The sequence below is a fragment of the Trachymyrmex cornetzi genome, unplaced genomic scaffold, assembly GCF_001594075.2.
Source record: "Trachymyrmex cornetzi isolate Tcor2-1 unplaced genomic scaffold, Tcor1.1 scaffold270, whole genome shotgun sequence".
In the NCBI taxonomy this organism is placed as follows: Eukaryota; Metazoa; Arthropoda; class Insecta; order Hymenoptera; family Formicidae; genus Trachymyrmex; species Trachymyrmex cornetzi.
This window is the reverse complement of record NW_017297377.1, coordinates 1,269,298-1,287,612: the sequence shown is the minus strand read 5'-3', so window position 1 is coordinate 1,287,612 and position 18,315 is coordinate 1,269,298. Positions and strand designations below refer to the sequence as shown.

The 18,315-nt window shown below is 40.8% G+C and overlaps 1 protein-coding gene across 3 annotated transcripts in view; it reads right to left on the bottom strand.

The window, feature by feature from the left end:
• Window positions 1-18,315, bottom strand: part of LOC108761924 (Sox box protein 15) — a 51,264-nt gene that overhangs the window by 1,944 nt on the left and 31,005 nt on the right. For all 3 annotated transcript variants that reach the window (XM_018508703.1, XM_018508702.1, XM_018508704.1), the window contains exons 4-8: window positions 17,777-18,050; window positions 2,668-2,890; window positions 2,203-2,399; window positions 1,745-1,962; window positions 1,190-1,499 (exon numbers count right to left, since the gene is read on the bottom strand). In XM_018508703.1, coding sequence (XP_018364205.1) covers window positions 1,190-1,499; window positions 1,745-1,962; window positions 2,203-2,399; window positions 2,668-2,890; window positions 17,777-18,050 — 1,222 coding nt within the window. The remainder of the gene's footprint in view (window positions 1-1,189; window positions 1,500-1,744; window positions 1,963-2,202; window positions 2,400-2,667; window positions 2,891-17,776; window positions 18,051-18,315) is intronic.

Sequence of the window (18,315 nt, the reverse complement as noted above, 5' to 3'; positions counted from 1 at the left end):
AAATTAAGAGCATGAACAAGAACTTGATTAATAAAATAAATTGCATCATTATTAAGAACTCTACTATAATTCCTTTGATATTTGCTATGAATAGACATTCGGAAATATTTCCCAGTATTTCTTTTCCATTTCTCGAGAAAATGGTTTTCTTTAAAAAATATAAAAGCAATTAATTCCAAATTATTTCTGTTGCTTATATCTTTTTTATAAAGAATAATATCGCGTTTCTCGACTATGTTATATGCTAAAAAAGCCTTTTATTTTTAATCTTCTTATCTACGAGCCTTTGAATTTAACTCTCAACTACATGTTTTGACTGGCGTTTTTGACTGGCTCCGTAATTATCACAAATCTCAATGGAAAATATATTTTTTTAAATAAAATGCCAGAATGTATAGAATCAAAATATTAAAACATAAAAAAGTTTTGATAATAATTAAAAAAATTATGCCAAAAAATATTAAAGAACAATTTATGAAAAAAGTGCAATGATTAATTATTAAAAAAAAAATCTGCGATGAAAAAAGATACAAATAAAAATAAGTAGTGTTTTGAAAAGATGAAAACGTGAACTTTAAAAAAAAAATACGTTATATTGATTTATTCCAAAAAGTGTAATTATTTGCACGATTGAAATGGGGGCATTGTTATACATACTCGGAAAAATGATATCGGAGATATGTCGAGTATTTTCCTCTTTAAAAAAAATGTAATAAAAATATTTTATATTAATTATATAATGATTTTGACATTATTTACTCACAATTTTATAACTCCGAGAAAATAGAGCGATTGTAATTCACCGTAAGACGCCTCTCTCACAAAAATACTTTTCTTTTGATAATGAATATATGTTTTAATTATAAGAAGACAACATATACACTTGAATACAGCACTAATAAACAGGCATTTACTAAATTTTCACTTTCGGCAAAAATCTGTCAAATTTACGTTTGACGGGTCCAAGTCACCCAAGCCAAACTTTTACATCACAATTAGCGTCAAGACGATGACGAAACAATTGCATCATGGCGATCTATAGAGAAAGGTTCCAAGTTTTTTACCCCCTCACTTCAACTTTGCAATATTAACCGTACAAAAATAGTGGCAGACTAAAACTTTCACCGGGCCCAAATGTTCACTCATGTAGTTGAGGGTTAATATGCGTAAGTGAGAACGGAAATATTACCGGGACAACTTTCAGCGGCTCCGCGGATCCCTATGGGCTGCTGTCGACTGTTGGCGCATTGGACCGGATTGTAATTACTCTCGACGGTAGGTTGCATCGAATAGTTCGTCGTGCTCTTAGGCGTCTGCGTGCCGCTGTAATGCTGCAGCGATTGATCGTGTGGCGAGGCAACTGGTGGATAAAACGTGCCCGTGACAGAGCCGACGTTGTCGAAACCGGAGCGGAGCTTATTGCACGACACCATCATACCGTTCGCTATGCCCACTGCGGCTATACTCGTGGACTGTCTCTCAAAATTCAAATAGCCCACCTGATGAAAAATATAATTGCTTGTGTCGTTCGATCTGATCTGACGCGGATTAATTTAGCATGACGTAAAGAGATTACGAACGAGGTTTTAATTTATTAAATGTAAAAAGAAATTTAATTTCATTAAATTGAAGCACAGATCAAGTAATTAAATATAAATTTTTATTCGTAGTTTAATAAACGATAATTTGTAGAAGATTATAGTCGTAACGTAATATAGAAATCTCAAAAGTGCGGAATACGTACGGATTTTTTATACGTTAAGGTATCCGTATAACTGCCGGAATTTTGACACGATGATATGCTAGTGTTACTAGCGTGACCCGCGTGCAGTTGATTGTCACTACTCATAAAGGTATATCGTTTTGTCTGATCGGACATGTCTCCATGTTGTTTTGAAGTACCTTCCATCAGATCTCGTTCTGGATCCGGATTTTGAGCGGACGATAGATGACCACCATCACCTGGTAGATTAAATTATCTCAATCATTTTGTACTCACATGTATAATTATTTCATAATTATTTTAATCGCGTCGTATTGTTTTTTGTATTATTCCCTTTTCAATTTATTTTTTCACAAAGAGTCATCCAACTTGTACTATTAATTAAAAAAAAAAACGTTGTATTTTAGCGTTTACGTAAAACAAGAATTTTAAAGAAATTTATTCAATTATCCGGTCGATTTTTTATTTAAAAAATTTACCATCGGGCTCGGGACTGGCCACCGGAGATATGTCCGGGGTGTGGATGATGGGCGTATAAGGACTGCCATAGAGCGAATTATTTTCAGATTTGTACTCCTGGATACTCTGCTGTTGCTGTTGATGATACAGGGATGAGATCGGGGAATGGCCACCCCACGGGATTTGAGACATGCCCTGGTAACTGTCCATCTTGGACCTTAAATGTATTTCGATTACGGTACATAAATAATGCATTGTCGCTTTATAATTGTACACAAGTATGTGATATATTTACATTCCTTATTAAGACGAATACTCAACACGTCTAAACATTGTTAAATCTCGAACAATGTTAATCGTCGAAATCATAATGCCGTCGTCGGCGCTTCATCGTCTAAATCTCGCCGGAATCTCTCAATTAACCGCGGCGGTTAGCTCGCACGTACCTTCATTAGCAGAAAGTACGGGTCAGAGTATCGACTTACATGGAATGATGAATCGCCGAGCCGGCAGGATTGGACCTGTTGCCCGCGGTGTTGGTCGCCGAGGGAGGCGAGGACGGTGCACCGGGTGTCCGTTTCGCGTGCTTCCTACGTCGCGGCCTGTACTTGTAATTCGGATGTTCTTGCATGTGTATGACTCGGAGCCTCTCAGCCTCCTCGACGTAAGGCCTCCTGTCTTGCGGCGTCAGTCCTCGCCATTTCTTTCCTGTGAGAAACCCGAACAAAGCCTCGTCAAGTAAAAGACGTGAGACAGAGAGAAAGAGAGGGAAACCGTATGTAAAATGATTAAGCGACACACAGTATGTACAGAATTATCCTTACCAGCGTTCCGGTACTCCTTGTGCCGCATAAACAGTCAAAATATAAATAATGTAATATAATAAAATGCCGAATATACCTATGTATATAATGTGGATATATGTCCCTACAATTCTTAGATGGAGAATATTTTTACAAAAAAGAACTTTTAGAGAGATACCTATACTCCGTTCAACGAGAGAATGATCTCGGACGAAAACTTGTTCGTTTTGCGCAGATCTTCATAGCGTTGTAAAGCGTTACATTGCCTGTTATGCGCAAACCGAGGTCATTCTGTCTTCATTGAACAGAATATATTTTGATACTTTTTACAAATTGACAAGGCTAAAACTTGCAAATATGTTAACGTTAAATAAAAATAAATGATAAATAACTTAATTAAAAGATAATTGTAAAATTATCTTTTTAATTGAAAATGTTAAAGCTTAAGCTTGTAATATTTCTAAATCTTGCTATTCACAAATATAAAATTAAAGCTGATAGTAATGTGTCGCACTGAATATTAAAAAAAATTGTTCAGTCAGAAAAAACATCTCAAATGGAATCTTTGATGAATCGAAATACACTCGAGAAACAAATAGAAATATGAAGTTTCATTATTCATCGTTCTTTAAAAGATGAATTCAGATTGGACGACCTTTTAGATCGTAGACGTCATCACTGCATGCGTTTTAATATAACAATTATACATGCGAAATCTCGCATGTTCGTATAAATATTCTCGATAAATTACGCTCTTCGACAATAATGGAGCGAGGCCACAATGTATACATCTCGATATCCCGAATCTTGATAAAATCATCGGTCGATTCCTTTGGCTAACGACGCGCTTAATTCGACTCGCGAGAGAGAGAGAGAGAGAGAGAGAGAGAGAGAGAGAGAGAGATTTTATATCTTTCTCTTCTCCATAGCCCCGATATACGTAGTGCAAAACGAGCACAGAAATGATCTCTCCTCCCGTCGCATATACACGGAGTATATATACGTACGGATATACGTATTTACAGGTGGGCTTGGTCGGCGGCGGCGGCGGCGGCGGCGGGTCTTGGTCCGACGACCAAGCCTGGAATCTGCCTTAGTTGCGTTCAATATGCCAACATGGTAGGCCGGAATATCATTAAGCGAGATATAAGGGTTAATACGAACGTAAGATGTTCGCAATAAGAACGAAAAAGTTGAGCGCGAGGTAGATATCGCGGATATCGGCGTGTGTACGCATGTGTACGTACTCTCTAAATATTCTTCGGAGTGGAATCTCACTCTAAAGAGACAATTGAGCCAATCTTGAAAAAGAGTGGCTCAATTTTCAATCTTTAAGAGTGAAATTTCACTCTTCGGAATGACATTTATTCTAAACATTTTAGAGAGTGACACGTGGAGCCACGCACCAAATTTCATGTATAAACACATAGAAGTATATAAATATAAATATATAAATATATACATTAAGAAAAAATACTAAATTTCAATAAATATTTATCAGAATAGTGCCAACTAAATATTTACTTACAGTAAGTAAATATTTATTAATTTACTAAAAAATGATTGTTAAATTAAATTAATGGTTTTGCACCAAATAAATATATTACATTACATTTAATAAATATTTGATACTATTTAAACAAATGACTTATTAAAATTTAGTATATTTTTTATTGTACAAATATATAAATGTATAATGTAAGTATGTATATGTACTCATATACGTATATATATATAATATATATATATATATATATATAGTTATGCGTACAATCTTGTAAAGGTACATAGGTGCATGGGGGCGTAGATATGGGTGCGCCCGTGCCTTCAGCCAGCCACAAGGCACGAACCATTATTTCATATTTCATTTTGTATATTTCAACTCTCCGTAAGAAAGACAGAGAAAGAGAGAAACGTTGACCCAGGGGACTCCGCACAAGAGGGAGGGGCAGAGAATAAGAGAGAGAAAAAAAGAGTGCAAATCGATCGTTGTCGAAATCGCACTTTGTCGTGCCGAATCTTTCCGCCTTATTCACTGATAATAAACAGTCGCGACGGTGCTTTCAGTTTTCTCGAGAACACTTTTGCGGTGAAGGAAAGCGAAGAGAGAGAAAAGGAAAGAGGAAAGAAAGAACTCTCGCGAAAAAGAGGAGAACGCTTTTGTCGCTCAACAATGTTCTCCCGTCTAGCGACTTCTCGTTTCTCTTGGGTTCCGGCTAGTCGACTCTTCAAGCTTCTCGTATGAAAAAAAAAAAAGGGAGAAAGAGGGACTCGGAGAAGACTATCCGGCAAAGGGGACACGAATGAGGTTTTCGGCTAACAATAAGTACACTTAATTTAATATTCTTGGGCGCGCGCGAGCGGCGAGTTATCCCTGGCGGTGATTCATCATCACACCCGCGCACGCTGCGTCCCACCGTGATGTCCTCGTTAAGTATTCTAATGGTTGGCGTGTACCTCTAATTTACTGCGTTTAGGCCGCGGCCCGGTCGGACGACTTCATTAATTTCGATGTTTCGAGCAAAAGCGGGCTACGCGTCGTCGAATTAGGTGCGTCGCCGGGGAAGACGTCTGGGTCGAATTGTCGAGTTAGTTTGCTCACTGTGATCCTCGTGTGTTGAATCGAGCAATGAATGGAGAACGCGCGTCTCTCTTAAATAGGCAAGACTGGTATCGCCGAAAAATTATATTGTTATGTTATTACGAAAAGAGAGTGTTAAAAAGGGACTAATTTATATTTTTTAAAAAGTGTATATAAGTAGAAGGAAGTGTTTTTTGTAAATTTTGACCTCCCGGATACGATAAAATTATTAAAAAGTTCGTAGTGTTGAAAAATACTTCGAAAATTAAGCATGAGTGAGGCATATTTAAATTTCAATATTCTTACTTAATTCTCAAGGTGTTCCTCAAAACGTTACAAACTTTTTAACAATTTTATTATATCCAGTAGCAGATCAAAATCTACAAAAAACACTATTCCTTTTACTTACACCTTTGAGCAAAAATCGGCCCCTCTCTTTCTGTTACACGTCGGCATTGTTAACAATTTTTAGCGTCGCGCGAGTTTATAAAAATAAAGGTGTACATGATAACTGGTATACAATTGCTGACGAAATCATCTCGGTATTTAATCTCTACACTAAACTCTACGCTTCGTCGCATATACATAGCGAACATGGATATTTTGTAAGAATGTTCGATGCTAATAGGCTTTCCATTTCGCGATTTCTATCGACTCACGCAGAGTCCTTCCATCTTAGCGAAGAGATTATAAATTAGCTAGTCGGGCATCGCGACAAATTGCGAGACTGCCAGCGAGCGAAATCGCGCGTGTCGAAAGGTCCCAATCGAGAGTCTCCGAGTCGGCAAGAAGTAAGAACCGCGCGTCCCGTTTCACCGTGCGATGTCCTAGCCGCGCGTTGACATTTTCCAGAAAGCTCGTTCGTTCTACCACCTAATTAACGATTCCGCGGTGATTTACGTACGCGCCCGTCGGTAATTCACCCGGCCAACGATCGATGATTAACTTCGGTATTCGTCTCTTTCTCTCTCATTCCCAACTGGCTGCCCAGCAGGCACTTTAGGAATTTCGTTATGATCGCGGACGGTACACTCGCGCGCGGATTGGCACGTGACATTTTCAGAATCGAGCGAGAAACTTCTCGCACGCGACATTTAGAATATAACCCCGACACCGACCGATTGATCCTCGCCGCGGAGTTAGTTAGCGCCCGCTTAATGCTTCAACCTGTTTGTCGACTTTAATCACGCACGAATTACCAATAAATCCTCAATATTGGATCAACATGGGGTCTGTTCTTAGTTGATTTTCTTGTATAGTTTCACGATGTAAGAAGACCAAGTGAATCAATTTCAGCGATGCGCAGTAATTCAAAGTAACGACGATATTCGTGACTAATAAGAAATTGGTCAGAAATGTTATAAAGCCGTTATTAGAAATTTACCACTAGTTAGAAATTTGTCTCAAATTATATTCAACTCTCATTATGCACAATGTTACCTGTCTTTTTACTATGGTTCATACACGGTTCACCTTTTTCCTTCTTGTCTGTTCACATTATAGGAAAAAAGAAAAGATGAACCGTGTACTTCACACACAAAAAATCCAGCTAAAAAAAAACAGGCTATAATATTTCTTATAGCGCGGGTTTTTCTTGTACAGCATCAAGCTCGCATTTGAATGACGACCAACACCTTCCCTCGGCTCCAGAAAAGCGCGACTGACTGTTCTTCAAATTCAAAATTTACGAAACGCGATATAAAATGTGTAGAAAATCACGATGCATCGTACAGATGATGCGTGTGCAACGATGCGACGCAGAAAAGACAAGGAGAGTCGAAGCGAGGAGAGGAAGAGGAGGAAGAGGGGCCGGAGCGAGGCCCACATCTCGGTGGGACCGCGCATCGCGCGGGTACCCCGCCCAACCTGGGTCGCCCACTGTCACCATTAATAATACGTCTCCCGTCCCGTGATGTATCTCATCTCCCTCGGCGCTGGTGTGTGCTCGCCCACCGATGCGCGCACACCGACGCGTGCTCACCTGTACAGATGCAGGAGGCGTCGATGCGGTACTCCGTTGCGATCTGGGAGGGGTCCGTTATGATCGAAACGTTTTTCCGAATTCGACAAAGTTCAGAGAGTCATCAATTGGTTAAAACAGGCGACATCATCGACCGTATCGTAAAATCAATTGTTTAATCGAATTTTTACTAATCCACGCTGAACCATGATGGAACAAACCCAGCTGGTGTATGCTCGTTCTCGAGACGAATTTCGTACAATTCTGCGTAAATGCCAGATGCGACCAAATAGACATATTTAGACTACACACTGTCAACAAAAGTATTAAAACTTGATGTAGTTCTCACGCAAAATTTAAGCTCAAATGACAATGTCAGCACACATAATTAAGAAAAAATGCAAAAATATATAAGTAAAAGAATGATAAAGAAACGTCAATTCAAATCAAAATGGTGGTATCTAGTATGTAATTTTCATTGGAAGTTAATTAGAAATGTGTATGCGCAAAAACATACCTGGGGTTCCTTTCACCATCTGGTGAACTAAAAGTGAAAGAACATTCGCAAAAATTTCATAAGTCTCTTACGTCAATGTCGCGACTCTAATGATGATGTCTATCGTGACAGTTGTCCACTTGCCAGAACAAAGATGTTAGCTTGGCTCCACATGGTGTCTGCCAGTCGAGCCGAGCCATTCAAGCTCGTCTCGTAACACGTCGACAGTGCGTACGACCGACTCGAATATAGCAGACACGTGGACGAGTCGTCCCCTCCGTGTTTCACGGAGACACAATCCTGACGAACCTCTGGTTTCGAAGTACAAAGGAAAATTTATCTATCACTGAATAATGATCGGGCGCGCGATCTTAATAAGATATTTCCGAAACTCGAAAGATGACGAGGAGATCCGAAAGGAAGTTAACACACTGTTCCCCTTTAATCCTCACTTTCCGTATAACTTGACGATGAAAGGATTTGGAAGGAGGAAAAGGGAAAAGGAGACAGGCCAACGTTCGTCTCGGATTTTCTCCGCGAAGAATCGACCGGAAAAAGCGACGCGTTAGTCGCGCCTTGTTCTTCAGACAAAACCGACCTTGTGTCTCAGACGAAACCACGAAAGAAACGTTTCCGCGCTGCCGACGGAAAGACAGTGACATGTCCGCGATCGTTCTTTCACCAAGAGGACGTGAAGGGATACACCGCGTCATGAATCTCAGCCGAACTTTGCAGGAGAGTTCCGCGGGACGACGGACAAATCGGCGTGAGAAATCTCGATGGATGATTCCGCGTAATTTCGCGGAAGAGGAGTTCTGCATACGGAACTATTATACAATCCGGATTTTAATTCGCAATCTCGCTTATTCTCTCGCGTCTAAAGCTCTACATTAATAAAAGAAGTGCATTTCTTTTATCTGAGCCGACCATTATCTTGGACCTAATTAGTCTGTCATCCAATAAGTGCTTAGTAATTCTTTAATATGATTTAAGATCCGTTCGCGTTGTTTGAAAAGCATAAGTTTTTGTATTTAAAATGACCCTGGTAGAAATTTCATGCATTTTTTGAACAGTTACTAAACAGTTATACCAACTTCTGTCTAGTAACTGAGAAGGAAAACTACTTAGGATCCCAATCAGGATGTAACACTTTGTTGGGAATTACTGCATACAAAAGTTGCGTAAAATCTGAATCCATTCACTGAATAGAAACACAACAAATAATGGATATTAAATTGATTAATAAGCAAGCCAACTGCTCGTAAAATGGACAGAATAAAACTTTATCAAGTTTTTGTCCATTTCCTATTCAGTATTGGCACAATTAATGAGAATACAGTAATATTAGATAGTAACTGGATAGGTATCTAGGAAAACTGCATACATTTCTACCAGAGGAGATAAATATATATTTAAGCGTGGAAAACAGAAAGAGAGAGAGAAAGAGAGAGAGAGAGAGAGAGAGAGAGAGAGAGAGAGAGAGAAGATGCTGAATGTAAGCAACACGAACAGATGGTTATTAGGTTCAACATGGCGGACTTTTGCGCTACCTTTATTAATATAGAATTTTTCTCGTATCGATTCGCGAAGGAAGAAAAACGAAACTCGCGCTTTCTAATCAAATTCGCCCACGCTCGTCCACTTGTAAATCACTCCGTACGTCATAAGGTATCACGACGTGCGAGCGTCGCGTGAATTATCATATCATCCATCTATCGTTTTTTTTTCCTTTTTTTTCTCTTCTTTCCGATCCAACTCGTATAGGCGTGGTGCGGACGATCCACGCTGGAGATCACGAGAGGGACAAAAGTCAGAGTCGCGGATGAATCGACCGAGCCTGTCCACGCTCGAGGGCTTCCTCCTCCCTCTCTTCCTTCTTTATCCGCCCCCTCGTCCGTCCTTACGTGTATTTTCATAAATATAATAATTTATTTCTATCTCTTCGCGAAACCGAGCGCGGAGCTAGACTTCGTCCTCGTCCTCGTCGTCGTCGTCGTCGTCGTCGTCGAGGATAGGTGGGTCGATCATGTAAGCGTCGTCGGAAGGTAAGGTAAGGTAAGGGTGCGGCCAGACTCCGCTCTCGACTCCACCTCATTACCCGGCATTCTATGCAGAGACCGCGCTTATGGCTTATTATTGCTTTAGCTTAGCCAACCCGTCGGTTCCTTCGTCCTTCTTGCAGATGGATACATATGTACGCGTGACCGTATGTATACGGATACAATGTAACAACGCACGATGAGAGATACAGGGTGACGCACGTGAAACACGACGGTCCGGTATCGTCGAAATTAGGAATTTTAGGGGAAAATGTATTTGAAAGGAGCTCCAATCTTTTATGCAACACATGTGTATCTTGTCGCGCTCGTTAAATTGTTATTAATTTTTTACTACACAATGGGCCATTTGGATTCGAAACGAAAATTTTAAGCGGTTGTACAGTCTATATAATTCATACTGTAAGATTCTAATTATATAAAGTAAAAAAAAATTTTAATCTTTCTCCATCATCATAAGCCCGGGTCTACAAAAGATGTAGTAAGTCTTTAACCGTGAAAAATTAACTAATCACAATCGAATGTAAGAAGAATAAATAATTGACTATTTCCGTCTCTCTCTCTATTTCTTACGACTCAAGGTTTATTACTATTATACACAGAAAGAACTACTTTTCTGACATATTTAAAATTTTAGCTGGATACAGATCTGAAAATACTTTTATTAGACCATTTAAATATTACGTAGAAATCTAAAGCACAATGAGCAATGCTTGCAAAAAGTTTTGCCAATCTAGTAACCAGTTTGAGTGACTTACATAATTATTTTGATGGTCTAACAAAATTATTTTCAGATCTGTACGTAATTAAATTTTTAGACATGACTTTAGCAAAATCAATTCTATGTAAATCCGGACTAAGACGGAGGTTGCATTCACTTGCATTCTGTACTTCAAACAGGACGTTTTAGAATTTAGGTGTAGCTTTCGTATTATAGCTGTAGTTGAGGGTTAATATTTACGGAAATTGATCAGCGCGTATTTTCGATCATAGAGAGAGAGTATGCATTACAGTACTCGTTCGTTCGTTCCTCCGACGATCTCCTCGCCCGGCCTCATTTGATATGTATGCACAATTATTGGTCCCGATCTTGTCTCGCGGTTCGTTATGTTGCTTCGCCTACTACGGCTAGAGAGGAGGCTCTTCCCCTCTGCTTACGTCTTCTGCCGTCTGCGTAATGCCCTCGCACAAGACTTTTGTCGGTACGTACGATCGATCGAAGGCGAACGTGCATAAAGAGGTTTCGCTCGGAGAGATTTAACCGGGTGCAACATCACCGACTTGGTTGGCGGATACCTTAGAGAAGTGTATACAACCACGATTACGCGCAACTTTTTTTTTTAAATACCACGCGGCTTGACTCGCAATGTAACGAGAGGCGCGTAGCCGACCTGCGCTAAACCGATTTGCACGATCAAGCCGATCGCCGAACAACTTTACTAGTCGATGATTGCCAGATTGATGATGATGGTGGCGGTTTAAATGCGCCCGATCGAAACGAGTTTACTAATGCGCGCGTGTGTACGGACGGTATAGAGAAACAAATGAGTTTCGTGATCGTACGAGAGGCCGATCTTGTCTCGGATTAATCGAGCATCGCCGTAGAAAAAGAAACAAGTTTCTCCGCGGTTGAGTCTGGGCATAGGAAAGAGAGAGGAGAAGAGAACGAAGAAGATGGCATAACAAGGATAAACAAGTTTAATTGAAGGCACAGAATCCAGCTTCATTATCAAATTGAATTGGAAAAAATGAAAAAATAATCCCTGTGTAAATTCATCCTGGATGTGGGACGAGATCATAAACGAATCGATAACAATAATCGTTCGCGATCAACGCGCGTAGGTTTTTATATATTTCTAGCACAATTCACGAAAAAATTTACACTAAAAATTATAACGTTGGTTATGTATTTCGAAGAAATATCGCTCGTTCCAAAAATATTCTACATTTCTTCAAAAGACTGACAATTTATGTGTATGTTTTATTAATGTGATTAGCAAAAATATACACATTAATCGTCAATTTTTGTAATAAGAATAATGTTGTCATATTCTAGTTTTACAGTAAAAGGAAATACACTAAATTAATGTCAAATTATACCTAATTTGAGTTATTTTTAATCATTTCTATAGGTCGTTACTGTTTCTACTCAATGCATCACTAATTTAACTAAAACAATAAAGTGAAACAATTTAACTAAAAAAAATATATTAAATTTGACAAAAAATTTAATTTATTATTTACTAAATACGTTAAATAAAATGTGAATGTTGTTTACTTTAAAATTAATTACAGAAATGAGTCGATTTACATTTTGACACACATGGAAGTGTGTTAAAAATAACAAAATGTTATTTAACTTAAGGAATTGAGTCGCTCCTTTGATATCCAACAATGCACATTTGCATGATTGATACTACGGTATTCTCTCTATGCGTAGTACATTTTCACGTTATTCAACCCATCGTATTCGCCGTGTCGAAATCTCGCTCAATGATCCATTTTTCCGTACAATGGCGTATCAGCGATCGAGACCCATATATCCATGCTGCATTTCGCCGTGCAGCAGGATGTAGGCTGCCGCTTTAGATCGGCCCGACCTCTCTTCTCTCTCTTCGATCTATGAATATTTTTACGAAAACGCAATTTACAGAGTGGGCAGAGCCGATTCCAGCCTCAGAAGTTCATCCACCGTGCAGCCGAGGTGCTATTGTTCGAAAGCCGACCGAGATGGAGACGAGGGGAAGCGAAACGCGGAGGTGGCAAGGAAGAAGGGAGGATGGGGCATCGTGAGAGTGATATGTATATGTAAGTTTTGTACGTACGCGAAGAAAAGTGGGCCTTTCCCTCGGAGTTCAGACAATTCTTACGCACTTCCACCGTGCGCGCGTCTATTTAATAATTTCAATCGATTGCCAATCTTTCCCCGATCTATCCCACCTCGCGGCGATCTGAAAGGTCACGGCGGCTCGGCATGGCTTTATTACGTTTTATTGTCCTAATAATATATTTATCGAGATGCTGATCGAACGTTTCTACACCTGGACATGATTTTTTTTAAATACAATGGATATCGTCATTGCGGAAATTTTAATTCAAATGTGTAATAATTACCAAAGTCAATTCTTGGGATCGAGAGAGTTTCGGAAGAGAAACGGCGCGTGAAACAACTCGTATACCTGCACGGCCAATAATTTTCAATCGGCGCACCGTCTCTTAAATCGACCAACGAGGTCGACGTTATCGGCCCTTTTGCAGCAAGCACCATTATAGTGAGATACTGTACATGCCGATCCGTCGTTTAAGGGCCGCAAACGGAAGGCGGTTCGGTATTTTACGAGAAGACGAGCGTATCCTCCTCTCGTGGAGGAGAATATACAGAGTGTCTTTTTCGTTCTTCGATTGTAACTTCTTCGACCGGTTTAGAATAGTTTATACTAACAAAATTATCATAAATTTTTAAGGTTTAATGCCCATAAAGTACACTTTATCCTGGAAGAATGTCCTAGAAACGTCCTTAGAACGTGGAGACGTCTTCTGAACGTCTTTAAAATATTCTTTGGAGATCTATGCTGTATAAGTGATGATTCCTCATAATTGATTCGCAAATTAGATTTCTGCCAGGATTGTCACAAATTCGTAAAATTAACTTTTCCCTAATTTCCAGACAAAATATTTCACGACTTTTTCTGATCCTCAATAATATTTTAAAATTATTTTGTTTTCATCCTGATTTAGAAACCTTTAAATATTTTATCGAGATAAATTTAATATTTAATGATGCTGACACTGTATTTTTAATTGTTAAATTGCAGATAGTATTTCAAAACTACGTGTCATATACATATTAATACATTAAACTTGTTTAAAGCCAAGAATTTAAACTTTTCAGAAAATTTTGCAAAATTTCCTAACCGCTTTAAATTTCCTTGACAATTTTTTGATTTCTAGTTTTGTGGCAACCCTGTAGAACGATACAAAAAATGAAATAAAAAAAGACAGATTTTATTAATCATTTACGTGCATTTACGCCTCGAAGATTTACTCGGACACACACCAAAATCCTTTGACACCAATTAATATTACACCGTTCGGCGTTTCCTCAGCATTTCGAAAGCCGTCTGTTGCGCATTTTTGTCTAGCGATCTCTCTCGAAGGGACATCCCGTAAATATGTATACGCATGTCGCCCATAGGGAAGGAAGGGAAATAATCGGAGGCACTAAACCACGATACCGCGTTGGCAGTTAGAGCCCTGTATCTCCGGTGCTGTCGCCGGTGGTACAACACACGCCCGGTATTATTTGCGGGCTGCCACATTTGTCGTAGGTGGTCCCGCGACACGGCGCAGTGGCGTCGCGCGGCGTTTATACACCGTATATAAGACCAGAGCACGATATATATGGTATATATCGTCGTGCGTCTCGCGTTCCCCGCAAAGCCGATCTCGCGGATAAACCACCTCGCGCGATAAACCATCACCACCGTCGTCGCCGTTCCGCTAATTAACGACGGAATTAACGACGCCTCGTGAGAATCATGCGCGATGGTGCGTGCTTAGAGGTAGTTTGGCCACAAGCAATTTTGTCCAAATCTTGAAAGAGACGAAGGTATATATGTACTGTCCCTCTGTGTACATATATCATTTTACTTTAATTTATACTATTTCACTCTGTAAACTTAATTAAGATTATAAAGTGAGACTGTATAAGTCAAAGTGAGATAGCATATTCTTTAAAATTTTTTAAGTGATCTCATTCTGAAGAATGAAATCTCACTCTAATCCGTTTCTACCAATGCAGATTAATTTTAATCTCGATTTTCAGCTGATTCTTCATTTTTTCTAATTCTAAGAATTAGAACCAAGATTAAAATTAACTATACCAGAAACGGGCATTAGATAAAAAATCCATTCTTTCTTTTTATCTTGGGAAAGTGGTCCAATTTTCACTCCTTAGAGGAAGAATTTCACTTCAAAGAATTCCACTTTAAAGAATTCCATTCCAAAGAATTTAAAGAGATATGCACAGAGAGATAACATAGTATATTATTTTTCTCTCTCGTGAGGTTTTAACAAAATCGCTTATAACCAAGGGCGTTTTTTCGTTGTGCAACTAGAAGCAACCAGTTAAGGCTATCTTCGTCTTCTGATCCCTGAAGACGAAAATAGCTGTGGTAGCTTTTAGTTGGATAACAAAAAACGTCTCAGATTCTGTCAGATATAAGGTATAACGTCTCTAGTACGCGCGATTAACCACAAGTCTGTTTTCTGTGGCTGAACCAGTTCACTTTTGGGACTTAAAGTGAAATAGGTATATGTTTGATACTTGTCAAAAGCGAGAAAGAGACTTCTAGTGCAGTCTAATGCAGGAACAGAAAACAGACCACAGGATGACGATCGATTCGGGGCTCGGGCGCGCGAACGCGTTAATTTCTAACGTTGACAGACGTGAGATCTCGAAGGCGGGTTAACGGGCGAACGATTAATAAAGATGCGCGGGCACGCGTGTCACCGGATATAAGGTGCCCACACGGCCCCCATCGGCGTATATCGTGCGTTGCGTGCCCCGACACCGACAGCGACAGCGACGCAATCGACGCTGACTCGCGCCGTACGTATACACGTATATGCATACACGTGTGTGTATACTATATACATGTGCATCGAATGTACGAACCTGCGTGTGCGCAGTGCGCACGCCGACGCAAAACACGCTCGCACGCGCGCGCTCCGCTGCACGCGCGTGTGTTCCGCGCGCGGATCGACGGGCTAACGGACGTACGTACGTACGTATGGATAGACGGGATGGATGGACGGACAGACGGATCGACACACAGCACAGCACGCGCATGAATATGTAGGATGTCTGGAGAGAAAAAAAAGAAGACGGAGGGAAAGAGTGGGGGCGGCGAAAGACCCGGCGTGCATAGTAATCGGAGCCGCGTCATGCCAATAACATCGCGCCGATCACCTAATGTCTGATCGATAAATCCGATGGAGTTTTTCCTTACTCCGCACCGATAACCGGCGCGGAGAGGGAGAAAAACATGGGGAGCGGAGGAGGGGGAGAGGGCAGATAGGTGATTTACGGGTTTGCTCGTCGGCGCGAGACGAGAGACGGAGGGACAAAGAGAGTGGCAAAATGGAAAAGGGAAAAAGACACAATGCCACAGGGGGAGGGGTAAGAGAAGGAGAGAGAGAGAGAGAGAGAGAGCACGTGTGCATGCACGCAGCACACGCGCGCGCGCGAGTGTAAACACGCTACGCCTCGTGCAGGGCGCTGGAAATGGGCAACGGGTGAGGTAAAGGCAGGTAGGTGGAGGAGAAGTTTACAATTTTCTGCACGACGGCCGCTCGATCGTTCAAATGCCAATAACGTTGCGGATGCCAATTGCCGATAATTCAAGGTGTACCTGCCCACGATAACGCGAGAAAGAGAGAGAGAGAGAGAGAGGGAGAGAAAAAAAGAGCACCGATCAGTGCTGACAGATCGTTAGGTACCGGATGATGGGCTCTCGGTTTTAACACTGAAGAGACACGCCAAGGATGACGGAGAGAAAGAAAGAAAGAGAGAGAGAGAGAGAGAGAAAAGGAAGAATCGCAAGACTGTTTGCGAACTTTCTGGTTTTCGTGAAATCGACGATTCGAATCGTCGAAACAGCGCGTCGTCGCTTCGAATATTTGTATCACAATTGGGAGAAAACGTTGCTGGAGAATCGCTGAGCGATAACGTAACGATCGAAACCAGATTCACGAAGAGGACTCGAACCCGGAGTGGCGCGGCACGACGCGATAAGAGAACGATTTTCCTATCTCGATCGCGCAGGTGGTTCGCGATATACGAACGAGACGAGACCACGAATTACATTCGTGGTGGCCGGCTTCGCGGTCTCAACTGCGCATTTTTCGGCGACGCGGCAAAAAAAATATATATATAATTGCGTTAACGAGCAACGAGTTTTTTTTTTCCCCTCATTCGGCTGATTCTCGAGATAGCTCTCACCTTTCTCCTCGTATCGTTGAAGCTTCGGTTCTAAGCGTAATTGAATTAATTCCACATTTTCGCCCGACGCCTGCAATTAATTTAATGATAACGCGCCGCGTGGAAGATTTTTTTTCCTGCTTTCTTATTCCCAGAGTCGGTTTCCCGGCGGAAAAGGCTTTTTCCCGCGAGCAGCGTCAACATTGTTTCCGCGTACGTGTATTTTTAAAAGACGAGACCGTAATCTTGTACCTCGGCCTCTGCCGTATCCGGTAATAGATAATTTTCCTATAATGAGGTAACCTCGATGCGCCTTAATTACATTTTAAAAGATACAATGTTTTTTTAATAAATCGCCGATCTATTTAACATAGAAAACTGAATACATCAGTGCTTTATTAAAAGCCCTGGATTTCTAGAGCCGCAAATCATGAGAACCTATTCCTCGCTGAAAAGCAAATAGTGTTAATTCTCTTTTACAATTTATTAATAGATCGGAATCGAGTTAAGATTTCTCAGCCAATTAACATTTAAATGCAAAAGTTTCCAAAGGCAGTCAATATTCTTTCAATTTACATTCAATGTTTCGTCTATCAAATGAACCCACAATCTCGTTAGAGGATTAATTAATAAACGTCGCCGTGAACACTACAAGCCTTTTGATCGGTCCAGGGAGCGAAGGGGAAAAAGGGAGAAAAATTTCATGCGCATTTACCGAGCATCTTGCTGAGATCGGCATTGTGGAGATCGGGATTCTCATCGGCCAATTTCTTGCGCTCGACCTTTGCCCAGACCATGAACGCGTTCATCGGGCGACGTATCCGTTGCTCCTTGAGGCTCCTCTGGGCGGTGCCGCCGCCGGGATGGCACATCTTCACTCCTGCAGGAATCGGCGAGATGCCCGGTTGGTACTCGAGCGACGGGCCGGAGGCCAGCCACGGCATATCCTCGAGCCGCTGCTGCGCCGGGCCGGACAGCATGCTCGGTATCTGGTTTCAGGAAATGGTGCATTCCATGAGACATACCCTCGACGTCCAACATTTATTTACCCAGCGACGTGTTTCGACAAGTTTAAACATTATTTTTACCTGTTCGAGTTTTAAGCGAGGCAGCACAAAAAACGAGAAGTTGTCGATTGAAGTATAAAGATGTCGAATGGTATAAATTTATTTGACCAACAACCACGTTGTTAAAATGCCTAGCGATCACTAATAGTCAAGACTACAGATTCTATAACAGAGTGTGGTCACGAAC